At 36.0% G+C, this 20,887-nt stretch overlaps 1 protein-coding gene across 1 annotated transcript in view; it reads left to right on the top strand.

Moving 5' to 3' along the window:
• Positions 1 to 698: 698 nt before the first annotated feature.
• The window catches only part of LOC134754391 (uncharacterized), a 70,109-nt gene continuing 49,920 nt past the window's right edge, over positions 699 to 20,887 (top strand). The window contains exons 1-4 of the mRNA XM_063690696.1: positions 699 to 779; positions 1,835 to 1,958; positions 12,392 to 12,477; positions 17,223 to 17,318. Coding sequence (XP_063546766.1) covers positions 705 to 779; positions 1,835 to 1,958; positions 12,392 to 12,477; positions 17,223 to 17,318 — 381 coding nt within the window. The 5' untranslated portion in view covers positions 699 to 704. The remainder of the gene's footprint in view (positions 780 to 1,834; positions 1,959 to 12,391; positions 12,478 to 17,222; positions 17,319 to 20,887) is intronic.

Genomic DNA, 20,887 nt, shown 5'->3' with positions numbered 1-20,887 from the left:
CAGCCTTAAAGTTTATAGTCTATGATGGTTCATTATTTTTAGTATGTGGGTATTTTTGCACTTTGTAGTTTTTCCTCAGTCACCCGTTGACCACGAACGCTGTAAAGGGTTCGAAACGTTGGGACGTATTATAAATTCAATATACGCGATATAATCCGTTTTCATAGTTTTATTTCATGAGTAACTATCGCGGTAACCGAAAATAATATTAGGGGATATTACTGCAATGTTCTGCCACCAGAGTGCAGTACTAGCTTTTTTAGTAAACCATAGAGTTACTTATACATACTGTACCTTTAACAGGTTTTTGACAAGTTTTCAGAGATAATAAAATATGACATTGATGCATCGAGCAGGTTTGTTTACAGAGAATCTGCTTAAATTTCGCTATCTGCCTCTTTATCGCTCGAATATGCAAGAGTGACAGAGATGTTAGATAACGAAATTTCGATTTTCTTCTTTCGCGATAGACCCTCAGATTGTGGTAGTGGCGCCACCTACACAGAGTTTCGCGTAATATTCCCTAGTGACGAATAACACAACTTTTGTACATGTTATGGGATGAAAATATGTGCTGACGTGAATGAGTCGCAATTGTCGCAAATAGTATGCGTTCTTATTGTAAAGCCTTATTGGGGCAGGGCTACTGTGGGGCTAAGTTGCTTTTCCTTATCCAATATGTATTCATTTATTCATAGGGAAAGATGGCCATCATTCAGTCTTGCTGTTGCTGGAGGAGCCTGCGCCGCGGCTGCTACGCTTCGGCCTTGTACACTATTGTAAGTACTCACACTTTTTTCTACGACACGACTATAGTACAATTCCCACGGGCGGAGTCGGTGCGCATTTCACATTTCACGGCCGCAAGCCGGTCCGCTCCTCGCGGACGCGACCGGCTCCGGACGAACTCCATCGCTTCTGCCATACATACTTAATGTATAGGCACATTGAAAATGCGCTCCAGCGGTGGGAATCGTACATTCGTACATAAATTTATAAACTAAGAGGCCAATTCTGATTCAACAAGTTTTATTGATGCCATTAGGCATCTCAATCGTACCAATAAGTACGACCGAGATGCCTAATGCATCAAAATCAGACCAAAACTTTCACAAATTATTAAATCAGAATCAACATCCTGCCTCTTAATGCTATGATCTAGTTAATCATGTTCTTATCAACAACACATTATTGATACTCAAAAGACGACAAATAAAATGGGGCATTTGACATTGCAAAGGGACCTTATTGTCGATGGCGCTTACGCCGCACAGCGTCGCGCGGCATTGTATTTATATCGGAGCATCGTTTACAATGGCGTAAGCGCCATCGACAATAAGGTCCCTTTTTATAGAAAATACCACAAATTAAGGTAGTTAGGTGTAATGGGTCAACCTCTTGCCCTTAAAACTTTTGATTTCACGTCTTTTTCAGGTGTTATTAATAGTAAATCTGTTTTCAATCTTAACACTATTATGAAAGTAGGGGTAGAAAATGTATAAGCTTACGCCAGACAGAGGCAGAACGAGGTAGCGGCGTGGTACGAGGATGCGTTACTATGTACCTTAGTAAAAAAAGACATTTTTCTATTGCCATAAAATTTCTACTGTTTGATTATTACTTTCAACATTCCACTGCTACCTCAATTGACTTTGGCGGAAGGTGCTAATATTTATAAAAAAAAACATACATTTTCATACACATTTCAGACTTGTAAGTATTTATTATACAGTTATATCAGGCGACTTACTAATTGCCTCAGTTAAAAGGTAAACTTATAGTTACTTACTATTTTTTATTGAGACAGAGGTTCATATTGGCTGTTTGTTGACAGGTATACTTTTCGATAACTATCGTCACCATGGGCCACTTTATAGAAGTCGAACAACGCTACTTGAGCGGTGAGATGACTAATCCAGAATCAGAAAGTTTTCTAGAGCCGGAGAAAATAACACCAAGTAAGTAATAGACTAAGAGTTACACCCGAAAAATGGTTAACTATTTACTATCTATGTAACATGCAATCAGCATTAACATTTAGGCATATTTGGCCAATTGGGATTATGGTTTCAAAGGAGGTACATGGATATCAGTTTCAATATATATTGAATACCTATTTGCTTTAGCACACACAAGGAAGGCATCACGTTTGATACCTATAATGCCTAGCTGAGCACATAGTGGACAGGTCTAAGGAAATCAATTAAGCGATTAAGATTAATAAGGCCAAGGTTAAATATACATATAAGTAAGTACATATTAATCGGTTCCATTCATATTTACACTTAATTATAAATAAATAATTCAACTCGGGCTACGTTATTTTATGATTTAGGACAAATAGTAAAAATGATATTTTGAAATTTAAGTGTAAGCCTTTTCACGTACCTCCCCCTTAGTACTTTAGTACTAAATTGCAACCCCCGTAGGGTAGGATACCCCTTCAATAAAAAGTATTTTATGTCTATTCATAGAATAAAAACATAAGACATGATTCATCGAAATTCATTCAGGAAGCCATTTTTTGATCAAGAACGAAAATACAAACGTACAAACGTTCTAACAATATCAGCAGTAGGGATGTGGTATGATGCTCGTATTTGTCTACGTGACAGCGTGATAATGATAGTGTCTGTCTGTTTTAATCGCGTGGTGTCAAAAAGTGACACTTGAAGGGTACACGGACACGGAAAGAACATGTCTAGTCACTTTTTTCGGAAAATTAGATTATCATTTCAAAATGTAGAGCTGTTAATGAACTATTGGTTATATCTTTTGCTACCACTGTATAATATATGTAACACAACTTTTTTTTTTGTTAAAAAAGACATGGTTCCAAATTTTAAAACCGCGATTACTCAAAATGTTACTTAAGTGACTAGACATGTTCTTTCCGTGTACACTTCACTTACATCACGTAGTTCAAGCCATCCTTATAACGCCTGCTGGATTAATTTGATAAAAAATTGTTTTTTTTTACTGTCTCATTTTATATCCCCCACAAACGCATTTCGATTACTACTAACCCTGTATACCTAAGTAAAATACATTTACAGTGTAATCAGCACGAAATTAAACCGTTTTGAGAAATGTTTCAGTGGCGTAACTAGGGGGGGCTGGGGCGGGCACGTGCCCCGGGCGCCATCCAAGGGGGGGCGCCAAAATGGGCAAAAGGCAGCAGCAGGGAACCTTTTGTCAGTCGTCAGGGGGCGCAAATTTGGTGACTGCCCCGGGCGCCATATCCTCTAGCTACGCCCCTTTGTTTCATGCCTTATTTCGCTCGGAAACTAAGGCTGCTCCTTGCTTTTACTTGCTTTTAATTTTGTAACCTCGTATCTAGGCTTAACATTATAATAGCATATGAACTTTATGTATCACAACATAGGGTTGATTCAGTGTAAAACATTGTGGGCCGATTAGAAAAAGCGAAATGTAATACTTAAGACGATTTTAACTTGGATAGCTTAATTAATCCCTTAACGGGAGTTAAACTTAAATTCATTCTTTGAAGTCAGATTAAATCTTAAAATTCTTGTTGCCTAACTTTAGTGAAAATCGTTGTTAAATAGAATTTGCAAACTGGCCGCTAACTAAGTCATTACACTTTGGTATTTTATTTGACTTTAAATTGTAGTATTATTTATGTATGTAGTACTTTGGATAGCGTCGCATTTCCATATTGATCCTTGGAAGTTTATATTTGTTCAATAAACACGTTCAACAATCGAATTTTTCTAACATGTTTGTAATATTGGAGTTACAAGCGTAAAACTTTTGCGTAAACACTTAACATATTCTTTGCTTTTTTAACCGACTTCAAGATTTCAAAAGGAGGAGGTTCTCAATTCGGTTGTATGTTTTTTTTTTCATGATTATATTGCATACATTATGGCAGAGCCGCGTGGGATGTGACGTCACGTTTTGTTTATTGTTTATTTAATACAGTGCAAGCTTACAGTACTACACCAATTCACTTACACCCTAGAACAATAGATATATAAATGTCAGGAAAATTACAAAAAAAAACATGCAAACAGATAAAATGTCAACAAAGATATTTACAAATTCAGTCAAATAATTACAATGTTAAGTTTTAGTACAATCGGATTAAGTCTCACCTCGAAATCCTTCCAAAGTTATGAAATTTTGTATGTATGTTAATTAAAGGTCTCTTTTTCATGTCCACACTATTCCGCATTTGGGGACCTCGAGGAATCGCAGTCATCTTGGAAAATGTGTACCATCCTGGAAAAATTTCCGTTTTACTCTAAATATACGTTCTCTATGAAAATATGGTGTTAGCTTACCACATTTCTAATTTTCGTAAGCAGCTCGGGTGGTTACCGATCCGCCAGCGCAGGGATGTGCATGTTCTGTCGTTGCTTTTCAACATACTCTTCAACCCCTGTACCTCATCTCACCTAACCGAGAGATTTAACTATCTGGCTGAAGGAAGTGATCGCCGCTTACGTTCTAGTGCTAATCTTACGCTTGCTATCCCTTCGAATAAGTCTCGAACGTATGCAGATTCATTCACAGTGCGCGCGGTGAAGTTGTGGAACGAGTTGCCCTTGTCGCTCAAACAGTCCCGGTCTGTAGCATCACTCAGTGAATCTGAAAAAGCTTTGGCTTTCCCACGAAATGTGATATGGTTGAGTACTAATATATATATTTTATTTATATATTATATATATATAAATATATATTTATTCAGTACTATATATTTATGTATGCTAGTACATATTTATTTTATTGCATAATGCTATTGATGTATTTTAGTTATTCGTAGACGTTAATATTGTAGTTTTCCTTTTTAAATATTATTGTACGTTCTGTAAGTTTGTCTATCTATCTAATTTGAATTTTCCACTCATTTACTCTAAGGTTAGCTGGAAGAGATCCCTTATAGGGATAAGCTCGCCTTTGTACCTAAATTTATATGAATTTCATGTTAACAATTTTTGTTTTGTACAATAAAGTGATTTACTACTACTACTTACCCGCGTTGGGCCCGCTTACCCTACTGCGTAGTACCTATTATTATTATCCAAGCACAATAAATCGCCATTTAAAACTTTCGCGGTTTAAACACATATTAAATCACATTTAGAAACGGGTCTATCGCGAATTTATTTATAAACCAAAAGTTGTCTCCACTGAACGCCATTATTATCCTCGAGTTGTGCGAGAAGCGATTGAAATCAAGAAGCACCCCAGAAATTTTAATAGGGAAGATGGTTTTAACTTATCGGCAACTTGGGGACCAGTGATCCAGAAGTTAAAGCCGAGGGATCTATCTTCGGATGTGTGCGCGGATGTTGTAAGTGTTGTGTGTCGGACTATTGACAATAATTAACTTTTATGTGTAGTGGGTGGTTTGAAAATGTGATGTCTACCTTGAACTTTAAATGCACTTTTCGTGGGGTAGCCACACAAATCTCTGTTTTGACATTTTGCTGGGACGTCAGTTAGCCGCGACCACGACCAGTGAAACCTGTGTCGAAACGTCGGTAAATAAAGGTACAAAAATAAATTCGCGATAGACCCGTTTCTAAATGTGATTTAATATAAATAAAACGGCAGTTTAAATATAGGAGAACTAAGGCCGATCACTAAGTTTAGTGGTATTTATTATCACAGTATATCTCATATACTACTGTACTTACGCAACTGCACAAAAAAACTCATTATTACCACCTACCGCATTTTACCTATGACCTGAAATATCTTAATGCCAGTTTGAGCTCTTTCCAACTGACGTCCAGTTTTTTTTGGGTACGGTTTTCTGCTGGATCCCGTTTTAGTAGTATACGTACTACTATAGTGAGGTTGACACGAGCATTCTTTTTGCGGAATACTGCACGCATACTACAGAAAACTGCAGAAAACCGTACCCGCAAAAAGCTGGACGTCAGTGGGAACATAGAGTAACTTATACTAGAGCGGTACTGTCATAGTAAATTTTGTAACCCCAGTAAATTCACTGCCATCTGTGGACACACTTTAAAACTAAAAATGAAGATTTATAAAAATACGATAGAATGTATTTAAATATAGATAAATGATTTTTTTTATTTGCATTAATTATTTTTATGATTTTGACCCATGTTCTTTCACTGATATGCGTTAAAATTGTTAAATAACAAACGAAACCGTCAACGCCATCTATACGACTGTAGGCCAAAACTAGTAGCGCCCTCTGAACGAGAATCAAATTTTCTTGATTTTCGAGGCACGTTTTTTCCTTAGACTGTATCCATCTATTACGGAGTTATATCTATCTTTGGTGGGAAGGAGCTCTTTCTTAGAACTTATACGACTAGCAGCTGTCAAACTAATAAGTTAACCTTTTTTGCTTATAAGGATTAGCGACAATTAAATATAGTAAAAGTATAATAATTATTTAATCAAGAAATGTAGGTAATAAGTTATTGTATAAGAGTGGCGTAGTTGGCGTGGTTTATTGTGTAATCTGTGTCAACACGATGAATAATGCGGAGAATTCCCCGTTCTCTGTCTGCAAAGCAAATGCCTGCAGGATAAAAAGGATTGCGGTCTCTGCAAAAAAATATTTAGGTCATTTTTTATATATATTATTTTGTTTTGAGATTTTTGTGAAATACATTATCAAGTCGTTGTATAAAATAAATGAATTCCTTAGTGCTGAAGTGAGACGACTGCTAGTCGAATCTTCAATTTTGTCACGATTTAATTATTGCGACAGAGTCTACGGCCCGTGTATATCCCAGAAAACTAGTCAGGGTATACAAAAAGTTCAAAATTCTTGCGCAAGATTTAGTGAGCGGCTTGGGCGTCGCGATCGTATAACTCCAGCGCTCAATCAATTAAATTCACTGAAAATGTCCGCGCGGCGGCGGGTCCACCTCGCGTGCGCAACGTTCCGCGTATTATTAGCACAGCAATCGTCGCGTGCGCTGGCTGACAAGCTGCGGCGCGCAGCCGTGGCCGACTCCGCACGCCCGCACTGACCCCTCCATGCGCTGCTGCTGGTACCGCCCGAGTATCGTGCGGCCGCCTTCAGGGGGTCATTTCGCTACGCTGCCACCAAGATTTGAAACGATATCCCCCCCCAAGTGCGTGAAGTATCCAACAGTTCAAACCCAGGCTTAAAAAGTTGTACTTGAATCATCAAAAGGAGTTCGAGAATACACACGTGACCACCCCCGTGAGGGATGCGTTCATAAAGTTAACTTTTTAGGTAAATACTAACTACACGAAACATAAATATGTTATTCTGTTCTTATATTAAGTACCCCGTAGAAAAAATATTGTTCTAATATATTCTAATATAATCTTAATACCTTTCCAATTAGCTGACCAAGGGCGGGTTTAAATCCAGTAAGCTCTACCCGCACCTTTTTCAATACTTACACCAATAAATTGTTGCACAATGTATATATAGGTAGGTAGATAAATACTTACCTAATACTTGCTCTTTATACTTAAGATGGACTAATTACTACATATCCCTTACAACTAAGAACAGCTGTAAAACGGAATGAAATAAATTCATTTGTATTTGTATTAGTTTCAACCAACAGTTCACTCAGAAACTGAAATGTCCTCGATATAATCAGTATAATCAGCAGTATTCGGATTTTAAAAATCGCTCGCACCTATCGGTGCGCGAAATGCACAGCGCGAGACGCTGTTATAAATCATATCGCACTTATATTGGCGCGCAGTACAAGCACTACGAATTGTGTCAAATTCGTACCACAACACTATCAAAAATTGAATTTCGCTTCAGAAAAATTCCAAAACATGCCAAATACGACATTTCAAATCTGATACGGGTGCCAAGCTGTATCGCTCGATGTAACGTTTTAGGATGCATTTAGTTTCTCGTTTATAGTCTTAAAGTATTAATTAACGGTCTACGAAATGCAATACTCAGGTACATTTAATAATAGGGTCGATTTATATTGTTGCCAATTTTTTTTGTGAGATTTTCATAATATGTGGAAAGTTTAAAATTCTGGGCGGTAAATCCCTATTCGGGACAAAAAAAAATGTTATTCTTACGTGGTTTTAACTTATCTTAGAGGAAGATTTTTTAGGACAGTATAAATTTCACAGAATAGGCTGGATAGGGAATTTTATCTATTCACAAAATTGTATCGTAACTGTCAAAAAAAAGAACAAAATAAAAATCGGGCTAATAAGCACGCATAAGGAAATAGAAGCTAGAGTAAATTAAATTTAGGGACGCACAATTTTTTGCTTAGATTTTCATAATTTTTAAAAAAGCTATCCCAACTATTTAGTACACATTTTTACCGCGAATTCCGTTAAATATATTCCAAATTGTCGACTAAAAATATTTCACTAACCTATAGTTTTGCCGAAATGTGTTAGCGAAAATGTTATTGAATTAGTAATACTGCTCAGAATTTTGTTCTCAGTGTACCGATATGATGTTCCAATACGTCTATAAGTAAATATTTATGGACTTTTTCGAGTTTCCGCCGCCTTAGAAATTTGTATATTTTTGCGAGTGACACGTACTGCTATTTAAATCAATAGGTACTCGTATATTTGGCGCATGTGCGACAAAAATTTTCAATCTATTAATTGTTCGACAAATTTTCTCTCGATTAATTTTAGGAACAAATATGATCTTGGTTGTTTTATAGGTTTTATGGAGTGCCGATTTCGAAAATGATGACTATTTTAGAATCCAAGATGGTGGCCATGCAGTTTGTCATAAAAGTCGTCATGGATGTCTTTTTATAGGTTTTCGGAACTGCAGATTTCGAAAATGATGACTGTTTTGGAATCCAAGATGGTGGCTACGCATTTTGTCATAAAAGTATTCATGTATGTCGATTTATAGGCTTTATGGAATGCCGATTTCGAAAATGATGACTATTTTGGAATCCAAGATGGTGGCCATGCACTTTGTCAGAAAAGTCGTCAAGGATGACGTTTTATAGGTTTTTAGGAGTGCCGGTTTCGAAAATGATTACTGTTTTGGAATCTAAGGTGGCGGCCATGGACTTTGTCATAAAAGTCGTCATGGAAAACGTTTTATAGGTTTTATGCAGTGCTGATTTCGAAAATGATGACTATTTTCGGCACTGTATAAAACGTATAAAATGCTTTCCATGACGACTTTTACGACTGTGGCTGTCATCTGCACAAAAGACCTTTATTTTTTTACGTACAAAAATTACCCCCTGTCAACTTTCAATCGAGATTTAATCGAAAATTTTGTCGATTAATATTCAGGTTGTCAATTTCAATCGTATGTTAAGTCGACTAAATTATTTGCGGTTAAAATTTGACAATTAACTTTTTTAATCGATCTCTGCTCCCGAGACATGAGTGCCTCAAGAGCGTTCTTGGCCCGGAAATGCAATGCCCTATTGAAATAATGGCCCGTCTCGTAGGATTGAGACACGCATACAATATGCATGGAGCGAAACGTGCCCCACTACGTGCCCTAACCGCTCTCACGATCGAATCATCTCTTTCCCTTCTAAACCTCGCATCTCAACTTACATTTTGTTCAAATATCAACTTTGCGTGACAGTAAGAAGGTTGTTTCCTGTAAAATTGGTAGCTTAAGATACGTGAGTTCAGTCGATATATTTTAGTAACACGATATGCGCCCCTGGCGTTCCGAGATTGTCACGATGTTCGAGTTTCTTTTGTTATCTGCCTCGTTCTTGAAATGGAATTTAATAAAGAGTGAATGGTAGTAAATTGATTCGAACCGAGCAAAAAGGCGATATTATTTGTTTCACTTATTCTAAAAATTATTACTGTTTTGTCTTATCTATCAATGAAACGAGTCGAGCAAAACAAAGAGGCACGGCGTACCATCCTTTTCTCGAAGCCACTCAGGCCATTTTCAACGTTCTGTAATTTTGTGATAGCAATTTTTATTTCATTTACTGTTAAGCTATTCTAATACTACGTCGCAGCATGTAGCATATTAGTTTTCCCGGTATGCTGCGTATAGAGCATATATATATGCTGCACACTCCATATCCGCTCCATAAGTGTCAATGAAATGATCATCAAATAATGTAACTAAATGAGACTGATGGCTATGATGGGCGAAAGCAACAGAGGGATGTGGAAAATAAACAGGGAATAGCTAATGTTAAAATGCATATAAAAATATATCTATTCTATTTGTCTAAAAGTCTGTAGTTAAACCAAAGTAGAAGCAGCTTCACAGTAAAAGCTAACATTGTGATTTTTTTCGCTGTGAACAAATTAATGAAAGCAGTAGCATATAATTTTATAAAATGTCTTCACATCATGTAACACGACATTAAAAAAATCATATAGGTATTCGTAGTTTTCTAAAACTCAAATTTTCTAGCTCCAGTTTACTTCTTCGCGACATGTCTCTAAACGTAGCCTTTAATAAAAACATGTGTTATCACAAAAAAACTCGAGAAACTTCCAACCGACACGTCGCGCAGTGAAACGGCCCCGGGAAAACATTTCTAATTCAATGCGGTAAAAATGTATCTTCACATTTCATGAAAGTCTCCGAGGGTTGCCACTCCCCGCCCTAAGGCAATATTTAAATCGTTTGTCAGCTTTGAGATTCGTATGCAGATAAGACGTTTTGACTAGGCGCTGCTTCTGAATTTGATTACCTACGTTTCTCAGTAAATTGCATAACATAACGTAGGTACTTAAGTAACGTTGAGATTTATATAGGTAGGTTAAATATGTTCTTGTCTGTGTAATTGTTAACTTCTGCAATAATACCGATATCAACAGTTTTGAGACGCTACCAGTCTAGTAATTTTATTAAAAGTAACAGGGTAAAACACTGCTATGTTTGCACCATGTTTGAACGAACAATCTAAGAAGATAAAACGAAGTACTGGCTGTTACTGTATTGTTGTTTAGATTTAATGTATACCTATTTTCAGAAAACTTTTTTTAATATTACAGAAACAAGAGTAAGTATACTTAAAAATGACACCTACGTTTCCGTTTCCTGAGATTATTAATGAGTCATCGAACTTCATTATTTCCATTTTTCCTGTAGTAAATTATTTCCACAAAGTCGAAAAAAGACATTGAAAATGCAAAATGTAATTAATTTAACTCCATCAAATTTAAATTCATAACGTTCCCTGTCGTTTAAGTAAATTACATAATAAGATTAAGTGTCAACCCTAACCTTGGTGTCGTTTGTATTTGTGAAACGAGCCGCATCCGCGCCCAAGTGACCTGGAAAGGCATCGTGAGCGAATCAGGATAGCGGCACTGTATCGGACCTAACCTAATTAATGAAGGTTGGGTTTTCTGTATGAGGTCTATGATTTCTTTGAAACGCCTTAGATTAAGGTGATCTGATACTGATGATCCTGACGAATAGCAAAAGATAGCGTGATTTCATAATAATATTAATGACATAACATAAAACCGAATTGAGAACCTTCTCCTTTTGAAGCCGGTTAAAAAAGTAAACTTTATGGGTATGGCTGATTTTGAGTGTTAACACTATTTGCAACACACTATGTAAGGGTTATCTCCTGGTAGATGGGACAAAGTAATAACAAAAAACATTTGACCCACCCAATTACTTCCCGAGTTTCAAGAAGCCCCACTACATTTTACTCAGGTAATCGGGGACATTGCCGGTGAACCACTTTTTTTTTCACCTTGATCCTTACGAGCGAGTTAAACTCCGCCTCCCAAAGAGATAACCAGTTACGATGCACTAAGGATTCTTTATCTTAATAATGGAAAGGGCCTTTATTGTGAATGTGTTAAATGTAATGACTGTGTTTGATAAACGAAATATTTATGGAAAGGATAAAATAAAAACAGGTAACGAGACAAACAATATACAGGACAGTTTATTACTTGTTGTTGTTTAGGTTAAGCTTCACCTTCCCATTAAGATAACCAATTAATTGGTTAATCAAAGGAATCGAATTTTCGATTCCTTATCTTAATTTGCAAATGCCGTCCGTCACAGACACCATAATAAATAATATTTACTATAATAAACTTTACCTGAGCTAACCTTTTTTTCAACAACCACATTTTTAAGTGCCATGCTAATTGGTCATCACATTTAATACTTTTATGATATCGCCTGACCGTCTTCCAGGCGTTTAATTAAACGGTTTTTGCCCTTAAGGTGGTTCACCGGGAATGTCCGCGATTGTACAGTCAAGGATAATTATACTATTACCTTATTCTGTGGTCAAGGTAATAATTGTCATAAGATGCGCCAAAAATAAGGGTACACGACCTTATTGCCCGTATACCGTATATTAAGGTAGCGTGTACATATTTTTGGTACTTTGTCCGTGTCGATATTTAATATTTGGACTGTACCTAGTAAGTACCTACCCAATCTGAACTTAAGTATTGGTTGTTGCAGTAACGGTGTCACTGAACATAACTCTCCTGGCTACCAGCACGCTTGGCCTCATTTCTTGCTGCCTGCTGATTCTCGGTATTTATAAAGTAAGTGAATAAATATTATAGCTAGTAAATAGAATATAAAATCATATTAGGAAAATAAAATTGATTGTACACTTCCTACAACATGGAATATAAACTTTTCTGAGCAGTGTTAATAAGCCTTGCAACTTTGTATATTGTATATAATTATACTCAGGAAATTGGGACGATGACGTCGATGGCCAGGGTTATAGTGTAACGCAAAATCCGTTGTCTAGCAAAGTAGCTACATAATTATGTCTATCTCTATATTTTGTTCTTGCAATAATCGACTGACAAAGATTTAGACACATTTCGAAAAACGGATTTCTCGGTAGAAACCCGCCGTCTCAGAATAATAAAGTAACTTATGGTCAATATTTGACACACCATGAGAAAAGCAATTGGGGATTTCTGCATAATGCTGTCACAAAGGAAATGCCCCTGTAAAGTTTGTTGAGTCCACAGACATTTCGTCTACCATGCGGTCACGGTTATAAGGTGAACGAAACTTTCGTAGAATGAGCCACCCGAAAATGGCTGAGACGATTCAAACTCAGCCTTGGGCATAGGAGGTCATGGTTGTCCTTTTCTTAGTATATGACATCTATATCAATTTATTGACAATAACCCTTTTAGCGTCCATGACACAGCAACACAAACGCATAACACAATTAGTTGGTAACCTTCCTCCTGGTCACCTCGTCAACACTTTCCCGGCTTTTCAACTACTTTAAATAACTGAAAATGAGCGTAGGCTAAACTAGTAGTAGTATTTTATCAACTCAAATGGAAATATACTTTGCTGTTTCATGAGTACCTACATATGCTAAATACATTCTTTACCATGAGAGAAGAACCTGAAAACCAGTTTGAAAATCGCATGCCTGAAAACTGTTTGCCTTGCTTTATTTTACGTTTATACAAAGCTCACACACTTCCCCGCGTATTCTATCTATCTAACTGAATTGAATATCAAATACGCGTCCCTTCACTTTGGATATATGTATACCGTAATTTATCACACCCCTAATCCTCATGTTTAATTCTAACGTAGTAACCTCATTCTCTTTTTACCGTTATAAAGGGATACTTTATATGTATTTTGAACTCTTTAAATATAATAAATAAATAAATATTGGGGAGATCTTACTCAGATCGACCTAGCCCCGAACTAAGCATAGCTTATACTATGGGTACTAGGCGACGATATAAACATACTTATATAGATTAATACATACTTATATACATAGAAAACAACCATGACAGAAACAAATATGTGTTCATCACACAAATAAATGCCCTTACTGGGATTCCAACCCAGGACCATCGGTTTCGCAGGCAGGGACACTACCCACTAGGCCAGACCGGTTATCAAAGTTACACCATTATTTCGATGAACATGTATATTTAAGGGACCATAAATATTATACGAACAAAAAAGGTCACAATATTATTCTTGTCATTCTCAGTACCCGTCGATAAATATTGCACATCGGTCAACGGAAAAGAGTCAATTGGCTGTTTACGACAATTTCCGAACACTGGTGACCGTCCATCAATCATCGTATTGTGTAATTGCTAGTTTACTAGATTTTGTTATAAAATTAACCACGTGTCGTCATCCATATTCGTAATCTATTATTATTACAATCAGAATACTCCTCTCGCACTTTTTTCACTGTGTGGGTGCTGCGAATGCTACGCCGTAGCCCGTAGCAATCACATTTCGATATGTAGCGAGTGTAGCGACATCCTACGCAGCGGTTATTGTTGTTGGTGAAAGGCGCGTTACCCTTTTTTTAAAGTGAGCAACTTATTGTTATCTTGTTTAATTTTGTCCGCGTAACGTTTAGCGCCCCACAGTGGTGTAACTTTTTCGAATTTATAACTTACTACATATACTTATACTGTTACAAATTAAACATCTTTCCAGCTGTGATTTTGCCTGTGATAATATTAACTTACAATCTCTTGGGCTGGGTTAGGTAATGTGTATAATTGGGGTTAAAACCCTTTGCACGTTAACTTATTTCTCTAATGGCTTTAAGGAAAAGGTAATTTCCTGGGAAAGGTCAGTCCAATGGATCAAAAAGGTATGTTAATTGCCGAAGTTGTTAAACTAATGTGGTATTAAGTAAATAATTCCAAAATCATCCATTCAAAATACCCAGTCCCTTTGCAACTACCGTAAGTGACACAGGAAAATCAGCTTAAACTAATATTACAGTTAATTTCGCGAGACTACGAATAGGGGATATTACTGTAATGTTCTGCCACCAGAGTGTAGGACTGGCCTTTTTAGTAAACCATAGAGTAAACAAGTTTGAGAACAAATCAAATTATTTTATTAAATATTTTGATTTGTTTTTTTTTTAAAGTAGTCACACTACTATATATAAATTAAAAACTGTACTCCGCGTGTGGCGGGGTGGCCTAGGGGTTCATGGCGTTAGCTGCGATAGCTAAAGACGCCGGTTCGAATCCGGCCTTCACCACTGGAGGGCTTCGTCACTTTTTCTTTAATATATGACATCTATTACAGTTTTTAAACCATAGAGTAACTTATACATACTGTACCTTTAACTGATTTTAACAAGATTTCATAGATAATAAATTATGACAGTGATCCATCAAGGCGGTTTGTTTACAGAGGACCTACCGGGAAACGCGAATCCGAAATTTCGCTATCTGTCTCTTTATCACTCGAAAATGCAAGAGTGACAGAGATGTTAGATAACGAAATTTCTATTTTCTTGTTTTGTGATAGACCCTCAGATTGTGGTAGTGGCGCCCCCTGCGCAGAGTTTCGCGTAATATTCCCTATTTGTTAGAAGTGTTTCGTCAGTAAAGTGCGGGTGCCAGGCTTTCATATATATAATATCATCATTTGTGACTTTTGTATTGCTTTAAGACAATGGATCCCATACAGACATTTGATCCTCAAAACAAACCTGATCGAGTGATACCATTAATAAAAAGTAATGTTTCACGCTATTTTAATATGTTGTTTAGAAAGAATTAAAAATAGTCAAAGGTTTGATTTTTTTTATATACTGGAGGGTCTGGAGGTGTATTTGCTGATTATTGATGTTATCATTTATTTAAGTTTAGAAATTCCGTAGCCTTAAAGGTTAATTAACGCTCGACTAACTACAAAAATCCCGTCTTGGGCTCCCCGAGCTCTTGAGCACTTGAAACTCGTAGTTAAATAATTTCCCCTGAAAAAGCTAAAGGGGATACAGCCAATTACGGTGGATTAATTTTATACCTTTATTTGGTGTTTACCCGTTAATTTTCAAGTCGACCTGCCCATTGGGGCCCTTCAGCAGACCTTAACGTCTTTTGTCGTAGACATATATTTAAATAGATCTTAAAACGTACCTTGAGTGATATACGTGAAATATTACTTAGTTTATTCTGTCCCGGTTGACCCGATTGTACTCTAATTGAGCTTGCAGGGATTCGGCTTTTTGGCATTCTAATCAGACGATTTGGCAGACACAGGTTTTTCGAAGGCGATTGCCGCCTAATTTTCTAACCAAGCGTTGAGTGGTCAGTCCACCCGAGTCAGTTGAGGAACGGACAGACGAGATACGCTTAGTTCTAGAGTACTGCTAAAAAATCTTGGTTCATTGGCACGGATCCCTTTATAATCATTTGACTTCTGAAACAGACTCAACCACAAATATATACGAAAAGCCCTGCCTGATGAAGATTTGCGTGGTCTACTTAAGTATAGGTACGTCTGTAACTTGCGAACTGTTGACTTGCCTCTTGGCCCGCCTTTGGGCCATTTGGCCGATCTCACCGTTAATTAAACTTACATAACTTAAACAAGGGTGTTCCGTCCTTTAAGTTGCTGCGAAGTCGAAAATAAGTTCTTGCGGCGAGAAAACAGGAGCGGAACACGAACTTTACAAGTTGATTTCAATTTCATAACAAAAAATGTTAACAATACACGCCTTAAAAATAAAATAAGTGTACAATGAACATAAAAGCCAATATTTAAATATGTATATACAAATATATCTACAGTTTACAGTTATACTTTTATCTGTGACAGTCTAATTGTTCTTCATATAGAGACATATCTCTTTTATCAAGCTTTTTATTTAATATTTTTTAGTTTCACACAAATTTCCTCCAAAAATGTTATGCACAATCGGGGACATTACCGGTGAACCACTTCAGATTTTTTTTTACCTCGATCCTTACGAGCGAGCTAAACTCCGCCTCCCAAGATAACCAATTACGATGCATTTAGGATTCTTTATGTTAATAATGAGAAGGGTAAAAACAGGTAATGAGACAAACAATAGGTAGCAAGGACAGTTTATTAGTTGTTGTTGTTTAGGCCAAGCTTCGACTACCCAAAGATAACCAATTAGGATGCATTTTGGATTCCTTATCTTAGTTTGCAAATGCCGGCCGTCACAAAGGCAATGAATGCCAATACACTTTACCTACGCTAACCTTTTTTTTTCAACACCCACATTTTTAGGGGCCATGCAAGACGTTTAAACGATTTTTGCCCTTAAGGTGGTTCATCGGGAATATCCCCGATTGTACAATACGAAACGCATCTTACTACTTAAGGTCAAAGGAATTTGAAGCCTATATAAGTAAATACTTATCTGCACTAAATAAAATGTAGTTCTGCATATCTACATATATGAATACCTGTATTTGGTCACAGTGTAAAGAAATTTTATACAATGTAAGCCGTTATTGTATGGCTCTTACTGTAATTTGACAATTGATTGCAGGACCTCAAATTCATGCTGCTACCCTGGGTCGTGGCCATGGTTCTTGAAACCATGGTGGAGATGGTCAATCTCATTTATCTCTTCTATTTACAAACGGTAAGTATTTACCATTGATAATAATAAATAATAGGCCACTTCAACATATCTGAATTAACTAACTTGTTTTGCAACATTCATGAAATCAGTGTTACGAAAATATACCTACGTTATAATCAAGTTCCGACATCTTTTTGCGCTTACAATTATTTTAAATCAGCACAAATCGTGGCGTTTTAATGCCTAAAGGGTGCTTATCGTATTAGATTCTGTTGTTATGCTACTTTATACATATAAGTAGGCTATCTAATATAAAAAAAATCGTAACACTAAAATTATAATTTGATTTTTAAGGTAATGTTACTAGATAGAAATAGTACATTTAATATCTACGGTTGGCTAAGACGAATTATTTGTACGTATTTTGTCTTTTGTATTTGTCATGATAGCGCGGGAGGTGCAATCGAGATGAGATCCATAGCGACTTTATGGAGATCCTCAAGCCCCTGTACATTGCGGAGATTCGGTAATAGATGTTTAGTGGGATAGGTGTAGGTGTTTGTTCAACGTTCGGCCATACTCGAATATGAGGTCGTTTTGAATGACTTACGATTATGAGAATAACATTATGTGAAATAAATGAGCTATTTTATTTAATTTTTCATTTTTTCAGGATTGGTCTTTTAGCAAAAGTTAATTACAATGATCTACATTATTTACCATAGTACAGTTAGTATACCCTGAAGAAAACCCTGTATAAAGGATAACTGACACTACTACACTGGCAGAGATAATATTAAGAATAACGCGATAAAATAGCCTTCTGTAACTTTATACCCGCCATCTAAAAGGTTTACAATGAATGTGTACCCATAATAGGTAGGTAGCTAACCAAAAAATGTATTTAAACAAACTTTTAAGCAAAGCGCGCGGTTGTTTTTTGCGAAAGCGTCGGACGCATGCCATCAACGAAATGTAGGAAAGATGACAATGCCCTTTTACCGCTGCGTTTACCGCGTAAAACAATATATGGTCATTAAATTATCTCGTATAAAATGGTGTGCGGCAAACGCACCGCCATTAACGCGCCGTTTATCGCGCGTACAACCGCGCGCTTAAATTTTAAGCCCGCGGTTTTTGATTTTATTTATTTACTAATCGATTTAGTATGAAGTTTTATAGGGCAGATTTTTTAATACCCTGTATAAATGTATATTATGTCGATAAACTATCTTAATATGAGGTTGTTTGAAACCAAAAAATCTGAGATAAGTAAATAAGAATAAATAAATAAACGTTTATTCACAGATCTTGCTAACAACCAATTACATAATATATTCTTCTGACAAACCACATAGTGGTTTGTTGGCAGATGAGGCTCCTATAAGTTTATGTAAGCTAGGTAGTTGATATGTAACTTAAATTCACCTACTTAACCCTTTACCGCATGCGCAGCCTTATATGGCTGTTATAATTTTCAACTCTATTGATAGCTAATATTGTCTTCGGTTACCGCGATAGTTACTCATGAAATAAAACTATGAAAACGGATTATATATAAGTTTTTTTTTTTATCGCGTATAAATATATATCTTTACTTGAAAATAATTGTAGTGTATAACTAGCCTTATGAACCGTTTTTGCATGTAAAACCAGCCTTAAAGTTTGTAGTCTATGATTGTTCATTTTTTTAGTATGTGGGTATTTTTGCACTTTGTAATTTTTCCTCAGTCACCCGTTGACCACGAACGCTGTAAAGGGTTCGAAACGTCGGGATGTATTATAAATTCAATATACATTCAATATATAAAAATAAAATTTAATAGCTATCAATAGAAATAAAACTATGAAAACGGATTATATCGCGTATATTTATAATACATCCCATTATAAATATACGCGATATAATCCGTTTTCATAGTTTTATTTCTATTGATAGCTATTAAATTTTATTTTTATAAAATAGCGCATATTTAATTCTTATTTAATATTGATGGCGAGACTTGCCGAAAGATGTTTATTTGAGACGATCTAGCATAGTTAATAAGTAGGCATTTCATTGGACACAAGCTTAAATATTCATTTCGCTCATGCAACAAACAAAAATATTTTTACAATTTTTTACTGAATGAAAAGTTTCTATTCAAGCAGGTTCAAAGTTGGCTTAAAAGAACTCTACCTAAATGTCAGTCAAATAGAAACACATACAGTGCGAATTAAAATAGTAGAAATTAAATAAAACTAAAAAAATTCCATACTTTGTCATCGGTTTCTTTCAATCAATATCTTTGCATACAATTTGCCGACGACGCTGAGTAAGCTAAACCGGCGAGCGTGTATGAGGAATGTTATGAAAGTGAAGGAAGCGAAAGATCAGGATCGTAGCAAGTGGAAATCCGTGGTCTCTGCCTACCCCTCCGGGAAATTGGCGTGATTATATATATGTATGCATGTATGTATGTGTAAAAAAATTCCACATTAAGTTGTTGCCATGTTGTTATTACATGTATGTTAAAAATGTGACAGTTACGTAGCAAGTGGAGGACTCAATAATTTTCTACAATTTCTTGTCTGACTATAAGTAAATAAAAATTATAACAAGATCTGGCACTTTTGTTCTTCGTAAAAAATATAGTAGTTTATGTGTGCTAGATAATGAAAGGCATAATGAGTGTGGGTTTACATATGAAACGAATGAAAAGTTTCGTAAAAGGATCACACGAGTGATTTAATGCCTAATTACCTATATGTACCGTTACTTGCACTATTTTATCTACACACATAGGCTCTCTATGATGTGTTCAGGAACTGCATGTTACGACCAGCATTGGAGCATCGTTTCTTTGTCACGGAAATCGCGGATATGGTAGCGTCTCTGAAATATCTTGATCGTTCATTTTACACGAAGTTTTGCTATTGTTAGTTTATAAACAACTAAACAAACTAATATTATACATACTATAGTTGGTCAAGGGACTGTCTCGTTTCAAACATAGACAGAGAGAATCATACTATCTTTATCTTACACTAGTACTAGCACCCAAAAGAAAAGGATGAGTAGTTTTTTTTTGTTCCCATTTACTGACAAGATTTGCTTGACCAACTATAATTACAAGATAACAGAACGTCACTAGACGGAAAATAGATAAATCAATACCATGCATTTACACGCATATCACGCAGCCGTTGTTTTTTATATATATTCAGAGACAAACTAGAGTCGGCCCCAACTGCCATATGCGAGGTTTGTCAAAATTGCAATTGACACTTCAATTCGAATAAGGTCATCTCGACTGATATTAATATTACAATTACATTGCTATGTTTTTCAGTCATATTCGAAATTAGAGTGTAATTGTAAAATCGATTTTGTCATAATAATGATCAATAATAACATTCTCAGTCACACAGATAAAAAAAAATGCTGTAACAAAACAATTTTTATGCTAGTTGCAATTTGCGGTTTTTGAACTCATCATAGTGGGTTTCTGATTAATTTGTATGTAGTATACAATTAAGAAACACATGTGACATATTTTTTACATAGAGGTTCAGAGTAGCAAGGTTTTAACCTATTATATTTAGTTCCAAACGTCTATTCATTTGTTTATTTGTTAGGTATAAAATTG

Source organism: Cydia strobilella, chromosome Z (genome assembly GCF_947568885.1).
Source record: "Cydia strobilella chromosome Z, ilCydStro3.1, whole genome shotgun sequence".
Classification (NCBI taxonomy): Eukaryota; Metazoa; Arthropoda; class Insecta; order Lepidoptera; family Tortricidae; genus Cydia; species Cydia strobilella.
Note: the sequence above shows the minus strand (reverse complement) of the source record. Positions and strands in the feature narration are given on the sequence as shown.